This window comes from Aquarana catesbeiana, linkage group LG01 (genome assembly GCF_042186555.1).
Source record: "Aquarana catesbeiana isolate 2022-GZ linkage group LG01, ASM4218655v1, whole genome shotgun sequence".
NCBI classification, from domain to species: Eukaryota; Metazoa; Chordata; class Amphibia; order Anura; family Ranidae; genus Aquarana; species Aquarana catesbeiana.
The window spans coordinates 863,424,624-863,449,657 of record NC_133324.1 but is presented as its reverse complement, the minus strand read 5'-3'; the positions used below and the strand labels follow the sequence as shown (position 1 = coordinate 863,449,657).

Here is a 25,034-nt window from a genome sequence, read left to right as displayed (position 1 = left end):
CGGTGTGTGGTGTATACACTTGCTTTGCATTATGTGTTTTCATTTAAGCTGAGCTTCAGGTATACAAGACACAAATGAATGCAGCTAGGAATTAATGAATACATTATCAAATGTATTTTTTTAATGCAATCACTGTGAGTACCTGAATTTGATTAAAAAGCCTCTTGTAGTCCAGTGTATGGTGGAGCTCTGACTGGTAAAGGGAGAAGCAGACCAAGGAGCTAATTCGTTGTACTGCAGTGCTCATGTGCTAATAAGGAACATATCTGATAAGAGGAGAGAGCAGAGAGATAAGCATTGTGGTCTGCTGCTTCTCCTTCACTGCCCATTCACAGCAGCAGAGAAAATTCAGGTCTCCTTCCCTGCCAGGCAGGGCTGTGTGAATATCAGATTTGGATAGACAAAAGTACAAATCCTCTGGTAGGCAAAACAGTTCCCATATATGTATTTTATCTTTTTAGCTGTTTGCCTTTTCAGCTTGCACACCCTTTACATACACTATATTGTCAAAAGTATTGGGACACTTGCCTTTATACACACATGAACTTTAAAGGCATCCCAGTCTTAGTCCCTAGGGTTCAATATTGAACAGCTTCAACTCTTCTGGGAAGGCTGTCCACAAGGTTTACACTATATTGTCAAAAGTATTGCCCTTGCACGCAGATGAATGTTAATGACATCCCAGTCTTAGTCCGTAGGGTTCGATATTGAGTCGATCCACCCTTTCATCTATCAACTCTTCTGGGAAGGCCGTCCACAAGGTTTAGGAGTGTGTCTATGGGAATGTTTGACCATTCTTCCAGAAGTACATTTGTGAGGTCAGGCAATGATGTGGACCAGAAGGCCTGGCTCGCAGTCTCCACTCGAATTCATCCTAAAGGTGTTCTATCGGGTTGAGGTCAGGACTCGGGTTAAGGTCCTCCACCCCAAACTCACTCATCCATGTCTTTATGGACCTTGCTTTGTGAACTGGTGCACAGTCATTTTGGAACAGGAAGGGGCCATCCCCAAACTGTTCCCACAAAGTTGGGAGCATGAAATTGTCCAAAATGGTATGCTGATGCCTTAAGAAATCCCTTCACTGGAACTAAGGGGCCAAGCTTAACCCCCGAAAAACAACACCACGCCACAATCCCTCTCCACCAAATGATTTGAATTAGTGCACAAATCAAGGTACATAAAGACATGGATGAGCAAGTTTGGGGTGGAGGAACTTGACTGGCCTGCACAGAGTCCTGACCCCAACCCAATAGAACACCTTTGGGATGAATTAGAGTGGAGACTGTGAGCCAGGCCTTCTCATCCAATATCAGTGCCTGACCTCTCAAATGTGCTTCTGGAAGAATGATCAAACGTTCCCATAGACACACTCCTAAACCTTGTGGACGGCCTTCCCAGAAGAGTTGATAGATGCAAAGGGTGGATCAACTCAATTCGAACCCTACGGACTAAGACTGGGATGTCATTAACATTCATCTGCGTGTAAGGGCAATACTTTTGACAATATAGTGTATGTATTTTATCTATTTAGCTGTTTGCCTTTTCAGCTTGCATGCCCTTTACATATAATCAACATAAAAGACAAGATTAAAAAGACATGTGTGAGGATATGGGAGGTTTCAGCTTACTTTAAAGGAGGTTTTAATACGATCCTAATCCTTGCATTACCACATAATTAATGAAAGTTAAACTCCCATCTCACACATGTTGCAGAGAAGGACCTTTGTTCTCTGTGTGGAAGCCGTGGTCTCTCTGCAGAGGTCTAACGCAGCACTTGCTTAGTCAGACCTATAGCTCTTCAATCAGTAAAGCTCATGCTCTCAAGCTTTGACTCAGGGGGCATGTGAAACCTCTGTAGAATGTAAGAATCTGCTGCAGCATGCTGGCATGGGACAGGCTTTTCTACCAAGGCTGTGGTTGCTTTTTAAAGAAAAATAGACTAAGACTTTTTTTAACCTTTATTTTGATGCATCTCTAATGTATTTGGCTGATTAAAACTAGCTTTCAGGGACATAGGTGGTAGGGAATTGCAAGCACTTTTTTATTTTTCATTGTACTGTTGAGCATAAAACCAAGTTCCACCCCTATACTATCGCAATGTTCTTATTAGAAGCTAATTACCATAGCTTCAGAATATGTTACAGTTAAAGTAGTTGTAAAGCTTAGACATGAACTATGAGCAAAGCATATCCTTCTATAAAGTGTACTTGTTTCAATTAAGAGCTTGAAGTGTAATTTTTGTTTGCTGCTTTGTTTTTCTGCTATCAGCATGAGTCACTTCTGACAATATTTAATGACCCCAAGAAAAAAAGGTGACAGGGGAGGGAGTTCCAGATGATTTACAGCCTTAGCTCTGTTCCTGTGTGTTGTGTGAAGGGGGTGTGTCCCTTCTCTCCAATGAGCTCTCAGAGCTCTTCTCACCCAGCTCTGCAAAGTGTAACTACAGCTCCCCGTCCCTTTTTTTCTGAAAGGTCGGGCAAGTTTTATAAATTTTGTAGAGGTGTAGAGAAGAGAAGGCTGCAGATAAACAGATACTGCGTATGTAGGAGGATTTGTTTAATTTCTGTGCATCACCTATGGCCAGTCACTTCACTGGGTATATGTGAGGGTTTACAACCACTTTAAGGATACACATTTACAAAGTTACACACTTGTCCCAGTGCCAGATGCAACATGTACATAAAATACAACCTGAGCCTTCTTTGTCTTTTCTTCTTCCATCAAAAATCTGCATGATACGTCTATATCGCTTTCCTCCACCGCTGTTACATTCATTCTAGCAAGTCAATATTACATTTTTTCCTTTGTATTTATCTAATATATCTTGCTGTTTTTTATGGCTTCAGACTACCATATTTAAAAATATGAAAAGCCATAAAAATTCAGCCATAACTTATGCCTTAATGCTCAGAGATCCTGTTTTTTTTTTTTTTTTTTTTTTTTACGTATTTTTTTACCTTGCACACCACATATTCAGAATATTCTAGTTTGTGCAATTCTGTGCCAGAATGATGATATATTACATCTAATAAATTTCTTGTCATTCTGACTTTTATATCTATTTTCACATGTCGCTGATAGCGAGAATTCAACCAGCTGTCTCATTACATGAGAAAAGAGAAATTGAAAATCAGAACTGAAATGTTAGCTTAAAATGCTCCAAACTTTAAACAGAAAGAAAGAGAAATGCAAACCCACAATAGCTTTAGTGGAAGAAATATGTGGCAAAAAAGGCAAAGCAGAATAACAAATGATGCAGCGAATAACTCCAGATGTGTGACCAGCCCATGCATGCAATTGAAGTGTCTGTTAAGGCCCATACACACGATCAGACTTTTCGACAACAACGGTCTGACGGACCTGTTATATCGGACAATCCGACCGTCTGTATGCCCTATCAGACAATTGTTGTTGGTTTTTCAACGGACAAATGTTCGCTGTGCACGCTCTCAAACTTTTCGACAACAAATGTCCGATAGAGGATAATCCGATCGTGTGACCACAAGTCCATCGGACTAAAGTCCAAAGTACAAACAGGCATGCTCAGAGCCAATGCTAAACATCAGCCTACAATAGCAGAAGTTGCCCAAAGAGCTGAAAAAACACGTGATTTGGTGAAAGTTGGCTGAAAATGTTCTGCCGTGTGTATGCAGAATAAGTTCACGGCCAACGCCCCTTTGGACAAAAATCCACGGAAAAGTCCGATGGAAGTCCGATTGTGTGTACAAGACTTTAGGCAAGGTTCACACTGCTGTGAAACGATTTTGATCTGGCTTCAGTGTGATTGTGTAGTGGTACTTGGATGCAACCTTGATGAGGTTTGTATATTCTATGAGGGCAAAATCACACTAGAATCACACCAAAGTAGAACAGGAACCTTTTCTAAAGTCACCCCATGCTGAGTTGCATTGATGTGAACAGGCACCATTGAAGACAATGTGATTTCCCTTGTCATGCAATTCTGTGCAACTCAAGTCGCATCTGAAACCACACTAGTGTGAACCAGGCCTAAAACGTGGATCTAAAGTTGTCCACTGCAATCAACTAGGATCCTGCATTATTTAAATAGGCAACCTTATTGGTTTTATCTCCAGTTTTGCTCCAGTTTATTGTCATTGTGGTGATGAATAGTATATCCAATATGGGTAATGGAAAATAGATACTTCTTTTTAACTATTGAAACGCTTGGTGTGTTTTAAGTTTAGGTCTGACATATCTTTTTTAAACAGGATTTTGTTCTCCTACAAAGCTGGTGTTAATACTTTGGAGCCAGAAGTGAACTTGGAAGATTCCCATAATTTCCCCACTTTAGTTTAGAGACAGATCAGGGCAGAATGGAGCCCTAGGCAAAGAGTTAGCAGCCCCTTTCCTCTCTAATCCACCTGGTTGGCTGCAATAGGCACAAATGGCTGCCCCATCTTCATTCTGCATCTGTACTGGCATAGCCTAGGTCGTCAGACACCAAGTACATACAAGTGCATCCCCCTTGTGAAATGACAGGCTGGTGCAAATCTTTGACCAGTTGTGCTATCCCCCTTGTTTACTGCAGGAACATGAATATTGTTGCTGGGCCCCTGAATGTACACTGGGCCATAGGCTTCTACCTACATTGCCTTGTAGATGTCCTATTGCAGCTCAGTCTCTCTTTCTGCCACCACCTCAGGAGAGAAGTCACACATTGCTGTCCCTCATTTGATCTTTTTATAGGTATCACAGTAACATACATACAAAGTTGAGACAGCAGGGCACAGATTTATCTTCACATAGCAGAAATCTGCTTCAGCAATTTCTATATTTTAGCACCATACTGTATATATTTTCAGTGCTACAGCATGAATAGGTAGACTTTGATTTAGGACCACAAGTTGCCTATTCATTGTCTATCTACAGCTGTATTTCCTAGAGCTGCGTGACGGCAAAGAATCATCTTGCCTGATTGTAACAATTTTATTATATCCCATAACTGCTATAGCAAATCCTTTCCGTAAAATCCATGCTCTCTGACAGCTGTGATTGTCTTTCACTTTTAGAGGAATAGAAAAATAAGCTGCCTAGATATGCCATGAAGGCCCATATAGGTATCATAGACTTCCTTCATGTGGACTTTGCACTACATCTGTATATCTTTCTGCAGACAATTACTCAAACTTATTGGCAATACAAATTGTAACAAACTATGGCAGCCAATCAGAATTCGGTTTATTGAAGTGCAGTTAAAAAAACATGAATTCTGGGTTACTGTATTTCCTTTATACTGCTTTTTTGTCATAGCTATGTTCTGTTATGCCACGTACACACGGGCGGACTTTTCGATGGACTAGGTCCAGTGGACTTTTCGACGGACTTTACGACGGACTTTCAAATGAACGGACTTGCCTACACATGATCAACCAAAGTCCGACAGATTCGTACGTGATGACGTACGACCGGACTAAAATAAGGAAGTTCACAGCCAGTAGCCAATAGCTGCCCTAGCGTCGGCGGACTAGCATACAGACGAGCGGACTTTTCGACCGGACTCGAGTCCGTCGGAAAGATTTGAAACATGTTTCATTTCTAGGTCCGTCGAACTTTTGGGGGAAAAAAGTTCGCTGGAGCCCACACACGATCGAATTGTCCGACGGAGTCCGGTCAGCCGGACCAAGTCTGCCGTAAAGTCCGCTCATGTGTACGCGGCATCAGATAACTATGGTCAGGTAAAACTACTATATGTACAGCAACGAAAATGTGAACAGCAGTTCATGGACTGTTATGTTTTTCTGATAAAATTCCTATCACGTAACCTAAAATAATAGCATAGATTCTTTGCATTTGATTTTGCAATTTATTTAGGCATATAACATGTCTGTAAAACACATGGACCACCCTATCGGACATCAAAAACCAAAAGTGCATACTCCCTTGTAAAGTGATAGGCAGGTGCACAGCTTTGACCAATTCACTGTCCCCCTGGTTAACTGTAGGAGCATGAAAGTTGTAGCTGGGCCCCCTGGACATCCATTAGACCTAAGTTGCCTTATGGATGATCTGGCTCTGTTATTAATAATGGTTTGCAGGCTGACAAAGTTTAAACAAAGGTGCTTGTATTTGGGAGTAGAACAGAAAAGTAAAGAGTAATACATGGGAAGGAATTAGAGGAAAAAGGTGGACTTTAGTAAGATTTAAACATTTCAAAAAGAACACACTGGGGTAGATTTACTAAAACTGGTGCACTCACAATCTAGTGCAGCTGTACATGGTAGCCAACCAGCTTCTAACTTCAGCTTGTTTAATTAAGCCTTAGCAATAAAACTGGAAGCTGATTGGTTTGTGTGCAGACTTGCACTAGATTTTGCACACTCCAGTTTTAGTAAATAATCCCCACTGAATAGTGGAAGTTTCATTTTGTAAATGCTCATATAAAGGCTTGTTGTCTAGCAAGGGGCAGACATGACATGTCAGGCTACATGGTCGATTATCCTGCTAGATGATCACTTCAATTCTCGTCATTACAGGGACATCTCTGTGTACATAATGGGTATTATTCTCTCCCATTTCCCTATATCCTGCTCCACAGGCTTCACAGCCTAAAGGCATGACATGTGTCATTACTGAAGTACGGGCACTTATTACATGTACTTATAGCATCAATGCAAACGTTTTATTTTTTATTTATCTCTTTTACTGAGGTGTAACCATTAGCTGTCTGCCTGTGGAGATTGTGCTGCCACTGAATGATAGCTAAGCTAAAAGCTTTCTTCATAACATTTTGTGGATTTTCCCTGAATGGAATAGTAGAATTGCAGATTAGTCTTGTCAAATGTTTAAGAAGAATATCTAGGAATATTTGGCTACTGCACTAGGAAACTCTCTTCTTGCTCAGCCAGAATTGGTAAATGTAATTTTAGATTTCATTGTAGCCTGCTGGTATCACGGTTCCTACAGTTAGATAAAATTACGTTCCCCGAAGAGCATGGGATGCTACTTAGGCCCAATGACCAGAATGTCATAATATTGCAAACAGTTATCCGAATCGAAAGCCTTGATTCATATGTGCAGTTACCGGTTGGGCTTCCAGGTCCCCTGGGAACACATGCCTAATTGGTGTGCCTGCTTTTTAAGTATATATAACATACAAGCTTAACTATATGCAAACAACTAAATATGCGGATAAAGTACTTTATAAAGAATCTACTTTACCAGCCAAATGTGGAAATTTCTGTACATTCAGTCCTTAGTTTTACAGAGCCCCATCATGCAGCACATCCAGCAGGACAACACCGCTTTTTCTTTGTTACAGTTAAAACTAAACCCATCAAATTAATGGTTTGAAAAAGCAATGACATTCCCGGCATGCCAGTAATGCTGTCACATTGGATGTGCTCTCAACCAAACTGTCAAGCCATCAAATGACTGGAGTCATAACTGATCACATGTGCAGCAACATGGCGGTTGCAGATCAAACAGAAACTAGATGTCTAAAAGACTAAAACCTAAAAGCTGTTTGTTAGCTGTCTTGGCTGAAAATGATAAGAGGGTTTAGTTCCACTTTAAGCAGTAGAGTGATATCTCCACCTCCATCCTGCTAATTGGACAGTGAAGAAGCAGCATCAGAGTAATATAATCTGCTCACTCTGCTCTCTTCTCCTGTCAGCTTGCTTCTTTTCAGAGCATTTGCATGCAGCAAACCTGATTTGGCTTCTGCTACTGCCCCTTCCTCATTGAGTCTGAGCGCTGCTGTTTAGGGGATTAGAGTGGTTGATACCAAATCAAATTCAGGAACGTATACTAACTGCATATAAAAAAAAGTTTAATAATGTATTAATAAATGCATAGACAAATTCATTTTTTTTCTTTTATACATACCTGAGGTTCATTTTTAATAATTGGAGCTTTCTGAAACGACACTGTAGCTTCATGTTTAGATTTCTGTGCAGTCTACAATATAGGTTGCCTTCTATGCAATCTGTTTCTGGCTTCTGCATGCCTATAACAAATATGCAAAACATATCCAGAAACACGTGTCACCTGAAACATTTTTTTTCTTTTCCCCTTCACCTTCATCTTTGATTGAGGGAAATGCTTGTCTTGTCTCTTTTGTTCTTCACACTGTACACGCAAATTATCAAGCCTTGATGAAGACATCCTCCACAACAGTACAGATATTGTTTACAGGTCATGCATGTATACTTCAGTGCTAAAGGATTAATTCATTTCATCTTCCAGCTGTTCAGATGAATTTTATGTTGGCAGTTATACAGCAGAGAGCTCAGCATCATCACACAAATCAACTTCAGGAATTATCATTTTGTTTAGCTGTATCCAACCATGAAATGTGATCCCCTCCGGCCTTGTTATTCCCATATTACCTACATGTAGGCTGCATATATTTCGGGAATTGTGATCTACTTTCTCTGCTCAACTATTCTTTGTTGTACCTAGGTTCATATACAGGAAATAAATGTGTTGCTTTTTTACTATAACATCTGTCATTTGAGTGAATTTGGTTAAAGTATATCCATTGTAGAGTATTGTACTGTATGTGTCATTGATAAATGCAGAAAGTGTGGACTTTAAGTGATCCTCTTTTGTATAAAGCCGGATGAAGGGATCAAAAAAATCCCAAGAACTCTGTTTAAGGGATAATGACTGTGAATTTCTAGGAGCTGTGATGTCTCCTATAGGCTCCCATGATCCAGCCATTGTCAGCACTCCTTCCTCCTCCCTGCAGCAGCTCCTCACTGACACAGGGGAGCCAGAGCTGTAGAATCACAAGGCCAGACCGTAGAAGATAAAAAATAAGTACACAAATCTCTCTTATATGGGTTAGAAAGGATAGGTGGGGGTCATAATTAAGGATAATTATAGTTAGGGTTTTCTTATACTTTAATAACTTAAGTCAATAAAGGGTATAGCTAAAACTCAAAACTTGCTGCTTTAAAGTGTATCTAAAGCTAAAGCCAAAATATTTTTTTTTTTTGTAAGGAAAAGAGTGTGAAATTGTTAAAACCCCTGTTAATTGTTTTTGTTTTTTGCTGTTCATGTCTCTTTGAGAAGATTGTTCTATACTTCCCATCTCATAAAAATTTTCTAAATAAAGGAAATCCTCTCTTTGACAGTTGAACACTTAAAATGTTACAGTTTTGCTCATAATCAGTTTAGATGAAAATGGTCAACAAGGGTTTCTAATGCTTCACCCACTCTATCCTAAACATGAATTGGCTTTAGACACATTTTAACATACTTAATAATGCCAGTGGAGAAAGCGGTCCAAGGAAATGTGGAGGTGATCCTAGGCATATTTGTTAACATACCATCTCTTCTTGTTACATGTTTTTTGTTCATTATGGAGAATTCACTGCGATAGAATTACATTGCAATTTGTTATGGCCACAGACGTTGGCTGTAACTACAGGTTCGCTCAAGTGAGAGATAAGAGGCCAGCAACCGTGAAAAAAGTTGACATTTATTTTTTTTACATTTTTATAACAAGTTTCTTATTTAATAAATATGAAAAATACAGACTTCACAATCAAATGTATTACCAGTGAATGGTGTGCAATTTAACAGCCATCGTTACTAAAATATAAGTCAACAAATGCGATTGCATCTTGTGCAGCCACTGACCATTACACATACTGGAAACATGCAGCCAGTCAAGGTTGAATAGTCTGAAAGATTGTCATGCACACTTGGGACTTGGGTAATGATGATAACTCCAGAGCCTGGAATTAAAAAAAAGTAAACAAAGGTTGCTTACATATTTTGAAAAGGTGGTTTTGCTACATGTAGGGACTCATGTACAGAGGCATCAAGCACAGAAGCAAGTCAAATGCAGGAGGCCTTCGTATGCTCCTGAGTTGCATTAGCTTGCTTTTCCAAGTGGCTTTGCTTTGCCTTTGAGCTGCTTGAGGAGTTCCTTAGAGTTGAGTTGTGTTCTTGTTCTCCTGTTGACTAGTTTAGGGAAGAAAGTCAGTTCTGATATAAACCAAAGCCCTTGAAAACAAGTGTGTGTTGCTGCTGACCATGTAGTGGAGTGGGTAGGCACAGATATAAATATTTCCAAACATTAGGTCCTGGGCTGTATATACGTTACTCCCAAAGTGAAAAAAAAAGAGAAGTGTTACTGGTTACATTAGGTGAATTTTAATGCCCCGTACACACGATTGGATTTTCTGACAACAAATGTTGGATGTGAGCTTGTTGGCTGAAAGTCTGACCGTGTGTATGCTCCATTGAACATTTGTTGTCAATGTTGGCTAGCAGGTTCTCAAATTTTCCGCCAACAAAACTTTGTTGTGGGAATTTCCGAACGTGTGTACACTAGTCCAACGCACAAAAGTTCACGCATGCTCGGAATCAAGCAGAAGGAGCCGCACTGGCTATTGAACTTCCTTTGTCTCTGCGTATGTCTTGTACGTCACTGCGTTCCCACGTTTGTAATTGTTGGCCAACATTTGTGTGACCGTGTGTATGCAAGACAAGTTGGAGCCAACAACCTTCAAACAAAATTCCGCGGTTTTGTTGTCGAAAAGTCCGATCGTGTGTACGGGGCATAACAGTTCCTCATTTTAAAGCAAAATATGCGTCTTTTTAATTAGACCATAGTTTGTATTTATTTTTTTGTATCTCAGGTTTTCTCAATGTAATTGTATAATTGTATGTCACTTGGGGCTACATTTAAGTCCCCTCCGCGTTTACTCAGGGACAAATCCATTGCTGCAAGTTATGTGCTAAGCTTTATTTTTCTTTGTAGGAGATTAGAGCAAAACTCAATCAAGGTCATACCTCCAGGGGCTTTCTCACCGTATAAAAAACTACGAAGAATGTAAGTAACAAATACTTTCAAGCAGCACTTTAATGGGGGTCACGGGTGTTTAAAAATATTCTCTGCACGGCTTTCACAGATGGCCGATTAGCAAATATTATGCTCTGAATCCTAAAGCCATAGGACTTTTTTCCTCTTGTTAATCATCTGTAACTTTGACTTATGAGCATTAAATACCAACATTAATGTTTATTAAGCCAGCTCTGTCTCAATGTCATCAGTCTAGCTACACAAGGCGACATGGACACTGTTAAATGTGTATTTGGGTAGCTTTTTTTGCTAATAAGTCAACATGTCTTATTCATTCTGCTGCATATAAAGTAATATTGCATGGCAAACCAATGCTACATTATACAGTAGTAGTTTTACCTGTGGCTTTATCCAGCTATTTAAAGCTTCTAGATGTGTTACACCAAATATAAAATGTATTGTAAGTTTTCCCAGCATTTTCAATTGGCTGCGTAATCGAAAGAATTTATATATGTTATTTAATGAGCTGTCATTTAAAGCCTAACTTTAACAAACTTTGTATTGCATTATTTTGATAGAGTGGGGAAATATTAAAATTCTGCCAGGTTATTTCTGTCCATGGCCACCATTTCTGTAATGCTCATATGAGAAATGCGGTCGGGAAGGTTGTCACTGGGGCAAGAAGGAGCATTGTCAGAAATCAGCATTTCCTCACTTTAAATAAAATGTTTTTTTTTTTTTTTACCTGAATCTCTATTAGAGAGATTTCCTGACACTTTGTGTCCTGATATAAATAGAGGGGAAATCTCACCAGTGGGGACACACATAATGGGGACACATAAAGCTTGACAAAGGTTCTAAACCTTCTCACTCTATCCCAACTGAATTTGTTGGAGTTTGGCTTTAAGTTTTATTTGGTTCCATATTTTTAGAGAGCTGTAGGGTAAAAATACTAACAGAATTCAGAAAGTTAAGAAATATACATAAGCCTTACCTTCCTGAAGAATTGACTGTGTAGGGATAGCTTTCACATGGAAATTGACTGATAAGTGCATTTCTTAGGTTGTTCAGCAGCTATCCTTCTAAATTAAATGCATGAATAGGAGCATGCTATTCCTGCTATGTATTTTAGACTGTAAAAAGACAGATACTACTGCAGGTTGCTGTCCCTTTGGCTAAATTTTCATTTGTGAATGTATAATTTCTTTGGACTATAATATGACTTTCCGTATTATCTGTAAATACCAAGAGGTATTTATACTGTACTGTCATAGTTAAAAGTGAATTTCACTTCGATACCAGGATCTCTTTATACTGTCACAGTTGACAGTGATTTCCACTTAGATACCAGGAGGTCTTTATACTGTCATAGTTAATTTATAGGGAATTCTACGTAGATACCATGAGGTCTATATACTGTCATAGTGAATCGTGATTTCCACTTATTATCTTCGGACTAATAAACACAAAACATTCTTTCTAACATTAGTATGACACCGAATCATAAAACTTTTCTTTATTATTCCAGTGATTTAAGCAATAACCAGATATCGGAAATTGCTCCAGATGCATTTCAAGGCCTGCGTTCCCTCAACTCCTTGTAAGTACCAATTCCTTTTACATGAGAATCGAAATTCCAACTTTATGTGGCTTGACGGTGTTTAGCCTCTTTGACTTGCTGTGAAGCTCCTTCTGAGTAGCTCTCTCATGCCGTCTAGCAGTTGTAAAACACAAAACCAGAATGTCATCAACATGAAAGTGAATCTTGACTATCTGCTGCTGGATTGGCTTAGAACCACTTCCTGGATGATTATAAATCAGCTTGGACGGCTTGGCTGATCCATAAATCCACCAATGCATTGATTTGTGTCTCGCAGCTTTTAAAATTATAATGCATTATTTCTGATATTTTATTTATTGGCGTAATATACCTGGAGACAAAACATAATCACTTTGCAATAAATCTTACAGGTAAATAAACAGGGGCCATGGCAATACATGTTTATATATGTTTATATATATATATATATATATATATATATATATATATATATATATATATATATATATTAATATTTGGATTTGTGAGCAATAAGGCCATAAAATCAGTAACATTGAGCTTGGATAAGTATGCAGAGAAAATGTGTCTGCTGTGGCCACCTTGGTGGTTTGGTAAAGAAAAGGGACTTTTGGACTGTTTCTGTTGGCCACCTGATCAAGAGGGTGTTTCTATTTTTGCAGTCCCAGTCTATTAAGACACCTTTGCCATTATTGCTTTAGGACAATGCTTGTGCAGGTCAAAAAAGGGATGTCATTGGCTTCTATAAATTCTGAATTCATCCTGGGCTAGTTATCAACATAATTAAAATAAGTGGAGTGGCAACAGAGGAGCAGTACCCTAGAGCAGTGTTTCTCAACCCTCTCGCAGTCAAAACACCCTTTAAAATTATGTACAATCATGAGGCCAGGGCCCGAGAAAAGGGTTGGGCAGGAGGGGTGGCTGCCCTGGGCGCAGCAGTTTACTGTATTGATGGAGGCACCAGTGAGCTCATTCTGATACACGGCACACATATAATGAAGGGGAAAGGGGCGCAGTTTGACTTCTTTGCCCTGGGAGCTGGATGACCTTGTCCCGTTACTGCATGAGACACATACAAATCGTAACAGCATCCACACATGTGAGCCACCCAACATTAGGGTTGATTTATTTATCCACCTTTGCGCACTGGTACTGACTATATTAGAGTGTTTCTCTTCTCCCTCAGTTTCTCGCCCTCTCTTTGCTAACATGACCCCAGTGCTGACACAGAGGGGGAGGAGAGGGGCAAACAAGGATGCTGTAAAGGCATCCGATGTCCCCTTTAGCAACCAATGTTGTCATTGGTTGTTAGGACATTGGCGGCTGGAATGTTGTAATGGTGCACAATGCAAACTTGTGGCTTTGTGTAACTAAAAGGCAGGTTTCATCCACCCGCTGGCTTGTAAACCATTTTTGGTCAATTTTCAGGCATTTTGCCAAGGCACCCCTGAAAAAAACTGAAGGCACCCCAGGGTTGAAAAAGGCTGCAATAGAGGAACGATAAAGGCTCTTGGACAGGTCAGCTTGTTGACACCCAAAATTGAAATATCTCTTCTGGCTGTTATCAAGCCCAGGATGGCAGAAAGGCTTTGGAGACTCCGACCATTAATGTTAAAAAATAGAAGGGGCAGCATGCTGAACCCCATTACATTATCACATTTGTTCCTGCACAATAAGAAAAACCCAGGACTAGACAAGATAGATGACACCATGTTCATAGAAGTAGGCTGCCTCATGAATCCCCTCCCCTATTATATTATGAATCTTCTCCCATAGTCTGAGCAGTTATATAGTAAAATAGCATCTGATTTCCAGAGCTATACTGCTAACAAATAAATAGTGGTTATTCGACACTGAATTTTTACTAAGACTGGTTACCGCATAGTTAATGTGTGTTTCCTGCAGAAATATTAACTAACATGTGAGTAAAACGGGAGTAGACCATTATTAATACCGGCACACAATGTGACAGGTCATAGTTTACTTCCCGTTACAGACACACCATAAACACGAGTCACTTAGACAAATTAGCAGACATTAGCAGACTCTTGTTTCACTTGATGGTGATGAATTCTTTCCAGAGAGGGAGATTTATCAAATCATTTTTCTTCAGCACAAGATTTATATTCCTGCTTTCTTTTTAAGACTTTTTTTCCCCCCTGTAACCACCATCCCAGCGTGGGATATTATAACAACCGCACCTTTATCATTAGAGTGCAGACCTCCTAAAACTTCAGTGTGCTCTGGAGGATCAGCCGTTCTGCCCCAGATTAGCCTGTGAATAAACAGAAATCTATACAGGGTGGCATTTCAATCATGGTGTCTCCCCAGGTATCTCTTACTGCTGTGTTCTTATGACATAAGTCTTTTGTTGTAGCATTTTGTCATATATCTACGCATTTGGCATTGGTCATACATCTCTGTATCAAGACAAGTGTGATTTACATGTAATGGCATCATTTTATATTACCTTGTCTTAGATGACTTATAGAATGCTTGATAACATATTTCAGCATGAATAAGCCGTGTGCTTACCTCACATATCAGTTTTCCTCTTTTTTGTAGATATTATCGGAAGTTTTTTCTTTTCTCTTATTAGAGTAACATGCATTTTCTGTTTGTTTCGATGCAATCATTTTTAATTGCATGCTTTAAAACATTAACTGGGGGGAAGAAAACCCTGTCCCATTAAACCATGCCTGCTACTACCTGAAAAAAAAAAAAAAATTCCCACCACAATAGGCCAAGGCCTATTCACAAATCTGAGACCTGGTTAGGTGATAGGTACACTATATTACCAAAAGTATTGTGACACCTGCCTTTACATGCACATGAACTTTAATGGCATCCCAGTTTTAGTCCATAGGGTTCAATATTGAGTTGGCCTATCCTTTCCAGCTATAACAGCTTCAACTCTTCTGGGAAGGCCGTCCACAAGGTTTAGGAGTGTGTCTATGGGAACGTTTGACCATTCTTCCAGGAGCGCATTTGTGAGGTCAGGCACTGATGTTGGGCAAGAAGGCCTGGCTCGCAGTCTGCACTCTAATTCATCCCAAAGGTGTTCTATCGGTTTGAGGTCAGGACTCTGTGCAAGTCAGTAAAGTTCCTCCACCCCAAACTCGCTCATCCATGTTTTTATGGACCTTGCTTTGTGCACTGCTCCAAATCATTTAGGTGGAGGGGGGATTTCTGATGTGAGGTTGTTTTTCAGGGGTTGGGCTTGACCCCTTAGTTCCAGTAAAGGGAACTCTTAAGGCATTAGCCTACCAATACATTTTGAACATATTCATGCTCCCAACTTTGTGGGAACAGTTTGGGGGTGGCCTCTTTGTGTTCCAACATGACTGCACACCAGTGCACAAAGCAAGTTCCATAAAGACATGGATGAGTGAGTGAGAGTGACTAAGACTGGGATGCCATTAAAGCTCATGTTTGTGCAAAGGCAGGCATCCCAATACTTGGTAATATAGTGTATGTTGATATGTAGATAGATTGGTAAATAGATAGACTATCTGCTCTGATAGTCTCATATAAAGATGAGTAACGTTCAACGTCTTGAGCGGTTTGGAAGCAGCGCCTTGTCATCAAATCCGATAAATGCACATATTCGCCAGCATACTAAGGATCATCAAATATCGTCCAAAGGATTTTATTGCAGAAGGATCACATCACAAGAACAAGTGTCCTTGTTCTTGTGATGTGATTTTTCTGCAATAAAAGCCTTTAGATTATATTTGAGGATCCTTGGTGTGCTGGCGAATATGTGCATTTATCTGTGATGTTTCCAGTAACCAGCTGGCAGACGCTACAGCATCCACTACTGATGAGCCTTGTTTCCAGGAACATGTGCGATGGGAATATAGACAAGCTTGTCATCAAATCGGTGTGTTTACTATAGGTACCATCTGACTGGCAAGCAACAGGCACAACACTAAATAACGGCTTTTAGAAAATGTCATTATAAAGTGAAAACGGATTCACATAGACAAGCAGTTTCAGTAGGTTTGTCATTCTATCTCTTTAATTATAGACATATGTATTGTTATACAGGCTTAGTGATAATTATGTTCACTCAGTGGAGTTGGGAATAGGGATTTAGTGAAATTAAAGAAAACAGGATTTTTGATTGGATTATTATTGGTGAACACAGCTTCAACCTATTCACCAAGCTAAGTGAAAATGTTCTACTCTTTTCCTTAATCAGACTCAATGTTTTACCTGCATTTATTTATCAGCCGTAGCTGCAGAACATGTGTAACCCATATGTGTCTGTAATTAAAGGGATCCATCGGTGACCCTGACTTAGAATTTTCATTGGCGCATATTTATAGCATTACGGTTTATAGACTGACCATACATAACGAGAACAATGTCTCCATGATAAATAGCCTTTAGAAATGTCTTTTTGCCTTTATGGAGATGTTTTGACCTTATGTCAGCTTTCTTTTTTCTGTAGCAATCCCACGGAGAGCTGATTCTAGACCACAGCGCTCAGTGTCATGATACAGGACAGACATGTCCTAATCTGAACTAAATTCTTAATGATTTGTTTTCCTTGTAATAAATAGCAGTGGGAGTAGATTTTCTTCTGGTAATACCATATGCTGTAGTAATTATATGTCTATCTAGCTCATTATTGTGGGTAATTGTTTCACTTGTAAGTTCCCGTATTTATCATCAGCTGTTTACAAAAGGAAAAAAAAACTGGCATATTTAATCAGGCAGTGAGGATGCACGCCCTGCGATAACAAATAACCAATCATATTTCATCTCCATCACAATAAGAACAGTCATAATAATGAAAGATGGTGCAACGCATTTAACTCCTTAAAACAGAACTTCAGGCAAAACTATTTTTGAAGCTTTTGACAGAGCATGGGAGCTTTGGAACTAGTATAAGTATTATTACAATTTGTGTTTCCTTTGAGGACAATTTGTTTCCTTGGTAGTCAGCTGGATGGGAAGTGATGGCAAATTACCCCATCAGAGGCAAGACAGCAGTATAAACCTGACAAACATTCCAACCATCTCCACACTGTCCAAAGCTATCAGAGGTGCTGGCTGTGGTGGGATGTTGGCAGGGGACTGCCAGAGTTCCAACAAGGAATTCAATTTTAAATGTTCATATCTCATGTGCCCAAGTTTGGGCACTTCCTAGGTCCACAGCAGAACTTTGCCTAAAAAATAAAGGTATGCTCAGGCACCTTTATAGTCTGTCACCTATGAGGATTTATTGGTTTCCCATTTTTAAGACCTGTTTCTCTTTAATGCATGTTGTGCTTTACCTTGTTACTTTTTTTTTTTCTGCTATTTACAAGAATGATCTGGGAAGCAGACACAACAGCAGCAGTCAGGGTACGGCCATTCGCCTAATATTAATAGATTTGTGCAAAATAATTCACAGAATGTACACCCCTTTATGTCAGGGCTAAGTTGGGGGCTCAGGTAGAGTTGCCACCTCATCCCTTTAAACCCGAACACACGTAAATTACACAGGTTTTGAGGCCAATTTAATGCAGATAAGGCACCAAGTGAGTTTAATTACCACCTTAATCAGCCACAAAACATGTGTAATTAATATGTGTTCGGTTTTAGGTTCAGGCAGGTTACAGTGCTACACCGGTACAGGTGAGGGTGGGCACTTCTGACGGTTCCCAGTAACACATCTTTCTATCTATTTCCAGGCTTACCAACTATTTTTTTTTTCCTATTTTATTACAGGGTTCTCTATGGAAACAAAATCACAGAGCTCCCTCAGAGTGTGTTTGAAGGCCTGTTTTCATTACAGCTACTGTAAGTATACTTTTATAAACTGAAGTTCTTGTTTAATCCAGTAGAAAAAGCTAGCACCCTGTGAGGTTTTTATTGCTGCTGGGGAGAGCAGCAATACATTTTCTCACTTACTTCTCCGGTGTCACCATCCAAAAATGATAATTTAGTCTTAAATGGAAAAATCCAACAAGAACCACACCCCTCCAAGTCCTGTAATGTTGCTCACCAGGTTCTTTACTGCATCAGGTGCCAGCTTGCAAGAGCTCATCCTACTCAGCATATGCAACATAGAGTAAAAAGTAGAGCCACATTTTGTATGAATTAAATTGTAGGCTTTATTCAGTTTCACCCCGATTGGGCTTATTTTTCAATTTTCCTGCTGTAGTTTTTCTTCAGTGCCTCTTACAAAGGCCATAATGAAGGCGTCACCCTCTCAGTGCTGGACTGCTCATTTGTTTTTCTGACCTACATCACAGGGAATGCATTAGGGGTGTGTGACACAGGCATTCTAATGACCACAGCAGGAGGTGGAGCTGGCAAATTTGGCTTTTTTGAGTATATTTCAGCAATGGAGTCTCTGACAGATATAAACCCACATGTGATTCAGCTTGCCAGCAAATGCACAAATCTTAAATATCTGTATGTGTGTCAGTAGGCCCTTAAAGGTTTTGTTTTATTGCTTCAAAATGAACATCTTTATGCTATTTTTAGACATGTTAACCTCTACAATGTGACGCAGTGTGTTCTGATGTCAGTTGTAGCTGGCATTGGAAAGTTTGATGGATTGAAATCTGAGCATTCAGAAACCACAAATTGTCCTAATTTATAGCAGAGCCAGACTAAGAAGCCATAAATGAGAAACACATATGTTTCGTATATGCTTACTTATCAATTATATGCATTAGTGATTTGCAAGGCCCGGGTTTACTGCATGACAACATCTGAATTTAAATACATGGCGTTCATCTTCTCCATGTGTTGGGACATCTTTTTAGCACATGTTGGTACTAATTCACACTGCTCTTGATGGGGTAATATTCAACTTGCCAGGAAAAGGTCATGTCTAAGTGTCATCATTGAAGTTATATTTTGCTTATTATATATCATTATTCAATAATGGCAAGCTTGATAAGGCAATTCTGACTCCTTTCTTTTGATCTTATTCACTGGTAAGTCAAAATGCGTACATGTCATTTAAATAGCTGCCAGTATATATTTTTTAACTTCATACCAGGGACAAAGAGCTGCCGAGCCAGTGTGCCTTAGCTTATCAACACAGAATAGGGAAACATAACTACATTTGATAGGGCTCCATGGCAAAAGTGACAATACCCCCTGAAATTGTGTTCTTCATTTTAATCCCCCTAACTTCTACTGGGGAATTCTAACTCTATAACTGATACTGGACTTTGTGCATAGCAGTTGCATTGGATAGTGTTATGGGCCTTATTTATGAAGTGTATGATTGTAAAACCTGCAGTATTTTCCCCCTGGGAGCCAGTCATAGTAAGTCTCATGTATTAAAACTAACAATGCTAATACAGACGCAGACATAAATGATTTGCCTCAGGGCACTTCATTCATGTGGGCACCACCCTACAGCACCCCATTGGTGACTCATGGCTGCTGTAGTGGATTCTCAAGCACAAGGGGGCTTTTAATAATGTTTTTACCCAAAACTTACGCAACTTTAGCTCAGAATTCACCCATTTTTTTAGTGGACTCTTATGCAAAAAATGAGTAAGTCTTGGGTGAACGTTGTGTGAGTTTTGGCTGAAAACAGTGATAAATAGACCCCTAAATGTTTGGTCACATTTAAAAAAAAATGTGTCTCACCTTATTGTAACTGCATTGCATTTGGGGCAGAAGCGGCAACATTACTTAAAGTATAACTAAAGGCAAAACTTTTTTTTCAGTTTTGGATAGAGTGCAGAGAGATTAGAAAGCTTGTAAGTTTTGATTGCGGTCTGTGCCCCCATTAGGGAGATTCTCCCTCTATATTTGAAGGGAAATCTCTGCAATGGGGTGGTAAAAAAAAATCTCACTGGCTATTACCCTTCCTTGCTTAATCAAAAATGAAAAAAAAAAGTTTTGCCTATAGTTCTACTTTAAGGTATTCAGAGAAGTGTACTAAGTTTTTGCATTACCCTTTGCTTTTTTCTGGGAATGATTGGAAAATATGGTTAAGATGTTGGATAGTTATTAAAAATATTGTCCAATAGTATCTCTCCCCTATATCCATTTACATACCCGCCACCACATTCTTGCTGGGAATAAAGGTTCTGCTATGTAGTTCAATCTAGCTTTTATTTGTATTTCTATTGAGAGTCACGGGGTTCGTCATATGGTAAGGCATTGGTTTCGAGTAAGAATTTGGATCTCAGTAGATGACCCCTCTTTTAGAGTCCCCTTAAGTATTAAAATCTCTGATGTGATCAAACCTGCTAGTTCCCCTGACATCTGATTCCCAATTTTTGGTGGATTTGCATTTAAAGCAATCATTGCTGAGGTATGCTGTAAATACATTTCATTCAGAATTGCCTTTTTTGCCCATTGGCCTAATTATTCTGGCCTGTTGTACTCCTGGCACCTGCATTACTGCAAAAACCACATGTGCCAATGATTGCTGAACTCAGGATTAGCTATTGGATGTTTGGTTTGTAGCCAGGATGCCAGAATGTGGATGCACTAAGCTGACAGTTCACCTGCTTTTCCCATACACAGCCAGTAGTTAAACACTGTAAGGGCGACATTCCTACCTGTTGAAGGTCTCACCCATAACTGCGGTAGTCTGCAAACCACTTGAAAGGAGCAAGCGTGTCTGACAGCACCTTGGAAACCATACAAGATGTTCTGCTTCAGCACACAACCTAATGTAATATAAGCAATTGAAAATAATAAAACCACAGCAGAAAGGAAAAGAAAATATACATGGCAGCTGAGCTTCAGCCACAACAAACCGCTTAATCAATAATGTATGATAGTACGTTTATTTTGTTATACATTTTTTTTGTGCTGCGCTGTGCTATAAGTTCACAGCTCATTGTGCAGTGGGTTACATCATATTATATGTTGTCATATCATTCATATCTTCATTTTCCTGGCATGTCACTGCCAACATATTTTAAATATTTTAATTATAACTTTTTTTGTAGGATGTTCTCTATACACACAGTTAATACAAATGAAATTTGTCCAGGGAGTTGTTTTGGATAGAGTGAAGAAGACCATTTTGCTGCATTGTGTCCATGCTGGGGAGCTTGCCATATCGTTGGGACAGGAATTAAAGAGAAATGTTTTTAGCTTGGGCACAGACAACCGTAGAAACACTTATTTATATGGAACCTCTGTCCGGTTTTAGATTATTCCATAATCATTGGGAGATTTCCATTCACTTTCTGTACTCATTACAGATTTCAACAGGACAACTGAAGGGGCATCTTCTCAACAGACACAGGCAGCAGTAAAAACTCAGAGGTTCTAAAGCTGGACATACACATAATGATTTATCTCATTCAGCCCAGTTGGCTTAACCCACACTACCCACGCTAAATAGCGTGGATGGATGAACCTCCCGCTGCTGGCTATTGTATTCTGAAAGCTGCCATTCAAGGCTGTCAGAATATCCGAACTGTTACAGCAGCTGTTCGGTCAGCTTTTTTCCGCCCGGGTCCTTCGATGTTTTGAAGTTTTTCCCAGAATTTCATAAAAACAATTCAGTGCTTCTAAACAATGGCCTGAGTTCTCCATGTTGAAGTTACATATGTAAACAATTAGGCTGAAAAAAGTCACAAGTCCATCTAGTTCAGCTACTACAAAACAAAAAATAAAAAGTTAGATAAGTTTAATGGTGTCAACAACCTATTCATTATATGTATGTAAAACATGCAACATGGTGTATTCCGTGAGCACCATTATCAGTTTGGACTGACAGCTGTGATCTCTTAAGCCTGGTACACACTAGTAGTTCCAGCGAGCTGAATGAAAAAAAACTGAATAGCTCAGGATGAGCCACTGTACTTATGCCTAGTACACGCAGGCTGATCGTTGGGCATCATAAGGTGGTCCAATAGAAACCGGCTGACATTCGGCCTGTGTGTACAGAGTGCTGACCGGAGTGTTCTGGCTGCCCCCCTGTCAGAACACAATAGGTCAGCAGGGGAGATCGCTGTACTAACATTGGATTAGTAGTACAGTGCCTCCTCCTGAGCTCTTAAGTTTTTTTTTAGTTGAATAAAAAAAGCCCACTGAGTTGAATAAAACAACTAATAGTGTGTACCAGGCGTAACATTCTGATGTTAGTACAGGAATCTCTCCTGATGAGTTATTGTGTTCTGACAGGGGGCTGATAACCCCCTCACCAGAACACTCTGGTCAGCACTCACAGTCATTGGCTAAGAGCGCTGATCGGGAGCCGATAAGCAGACCTTTTTCGGCTATGCCCCTTCAACAGAAGCTGGCTTCTGTTGGACTGTCTGGCCCACACATGGGCCGAATGTCAGCCAGTTTCTATTGAAACTGTGTGTACTAGGCTTTAGAACATCATATAAATCTGTTTGTGACTGAAAGCCAGAATAGGAATTAAACAAGGTCAGTCGAGCCCCTTCAGACAAAGGGCAGCATGTTCATTGCATTCATGCCACACATGACCATGGGTTTCCGCATAAGATTCAGAAAGCAGTTTTGTGTTGTACCTCTAAAAAAAAAAAAAAGTCAACCACTAACTATAAAATACATAGCCAAACACACAAAAAAAAGACAAAACAAAACAATGCAAGCAATAAAAGTTGCAAAAGTTTATAAAAAAAAAAATAAATAAAAAGGGGGTGAAAATGTAACTTATTTGAAGGCGGAAGAAACGTGATAAGAACATCCACAGCTAGCTAGCCAAACTTGCTTGAACTGTGTAGAGCTCTTTATTTTGCTGCTCCTGAGAGACAGTTCATGATGCCTTTGAGGAAACAAAAAAGGATTTGTCACTGAACTTTACAGCTGAATGAATCTGAGACAACTTTGTAATTCATATTATCCTTGGTTCAACAGATTGCTCAATGCCAACAAGATAAATTGTTTGCGGGTAGGTGCTTTCCAGGATCTCCACAACCTGAACCTTCTGTCTTTGTATGACAACAAACTTCAAACCATTGCCAAGGGCACATTCGCTCCTCTTCGTGCCATTCAAACACTGTGAGTATTGCCTTGATGTGGTGGGGGATTAGAAGTATGGGAAATCTGGCAGCACGGGGAGGAGTTTTCTTTAAATCCATCTGCTTTTTTTTTTTGCATTCATGGTCAAAAAAAAATAAAATAATGCCAGGTCAATCGCGAATAACATATTCAATCATTCTCATTCACTCCTGCAAGGCATTTGGCTCAGAACCCATTTATCTGTGACTGCCATCTGAAGTGGCTGGCGGATTATCTTCATACAAACCCTATTGAGACCAGTGGTGCCCGCTGCACCAGCCCCCGCCGACTGGCAAACAAAAGAATCGGGCAGATCAAAAGCAAGAAATTCCGCTGTTCAGGTAATTTGCTTAGACTACTTTCTAGAATTCACTGCCAAAATAACAGACGCCCTTCACGGCTATACACAGCAGCTGGCCCTCTCCTGAGTTCAGGAGAACATCACAGAATCTTAGTCTTTTTTTATCTTTTCTCCTGATACAGAGGAATAGATGAGGGAAGGCACATTGGGGCCTTTAAAAAAAGTCTCATAGCAATCAGTCAAAAATCATCTTTTACTGGTTTGACTACAAGGCTTTTCTGAATGCTGGAATCTGATTGGTTGCTGGCATGTAGTTAGAGCTTCATGTTGTGTAGATAAATGCCTGTGTTCAAATTTGCTGCATTGATGTCCACCTTCCAACAGTTTTTGGAATGAAGCAACGTGCATAACAATGGAGCCTTTAAGTTCTGTGCAAACGAACAAAGCCGTCATACTCTAGGCTCAATGTTTCACAGTTATCCTTCTCACCTGTCCCTATTTTGATGAGATGGGATAATAGGACTAGTTTTTAGACCTTCTTGTCTTGATTTGTATTCTAACTGTTGGTGCTAAATAAATTCTGTATAATAATAATAAGGGACAGAGGTTTGGTTTATTCAAACATGGGCCTGGTAGGGGCACGTTTAGGTAGATATTTGGGTAGACTTGTTGTGGGGCTTAACTATAACTATGTAAGATGTTAAAGCGCAGCTCTGATCTTACTGAAAAACAATCTTATACAGGTTAGGTATACCTTGTATACATTTTAAAGATTTTAGCAAACTGAGTTGCATAGATTTACTTCTGTTTGCAAGAGTGAGATGGTCTCGAGACTTCTTTCCAGCAAGGTCCGGCATCTGCCGGGCTTTCAGCCGAGAATCCCCTGTGCGCATGCGCCGCTGCAGTCAGCGGCTCATTGCAAGGGGAATATCTCCTAAACCGTACAGGTTTAGGAAATATTTTTTTTTTTTACCTACAGGTAAGCCTTATTATAGGCTTACCTGTAGGTAAAAGTTAAAATTTTGACTATACAACCGCTTTAAGATTTTGGCCCTTATGAAAAAAATCACAGAATGGTGACAGCATTAATCATCTAAAAACTAGAACACAGGTCCTTACATGGTATGGTAACCTCTGCTATGGTAACCTCATTAAGCAGCTATCTATTTGAACCCTAATGCCCCGTACACACAATAGAATTTTTCGTCAGAAAACGTTCTATGGGATCTTGTTGTTCATTCCATCAGAATTTCCATCACACAAAATTTGAGATCTGGATCTCAAATTTTCCGACAACAAAATCCTAAATTCCGATCATGTGTACACAATTCCGACGCACAAAATTCCATGCATGCTCTGAATCAAGCAGAAGAGCAGCACTGGCTATTAGACTTCATTTTTCTTGGCTCATCGTACGT

At 39.7% G+C, this 25,034-nt stretch overlaps 1 protein-coding gene across 10 annotated transcripts in view; it reads left to right on the top strand.

Moving 5' to 3' along the window:
• The window catches only part of SLIT2 (slit guidance ligand 2), a 408,920-nt gene that overhangs the window by 310,671 nt on the left and 73,215 nt on the right, over nucleotides 1–25,034 (top strand). For all 10 annotated transcript variants that reach the window (XM_073609420.1, XM_073609430.1, XM_073609437.1 and 7 more), the window contains exons 10-14: nucleotides 10,736–10,807; nucleotides 12,306–12,377; nucleotides 18,078–18,149; nucleotides 23,172–23,315; nucleotides 23,493–23,656. In XM_073609420.1, the coding sequence (XP_073465521.1) occupies nucleotides 10,736–10,807; nucleotides 12,306–12,377; nucleotides 18,078–18,149; nucleotides 23,172–23,315; nucleotides 23,493–23,656 (524 nt within the window). The remainder of the gene's footprint in view (nucleotides 1–10,735; nucleotides 10,808–12,305; nucleotides 12,378–18,077; nucleotides 18,150–23,171; nucleotides 23,316–23,492; nucleotides 23,657–25,034) is intronic.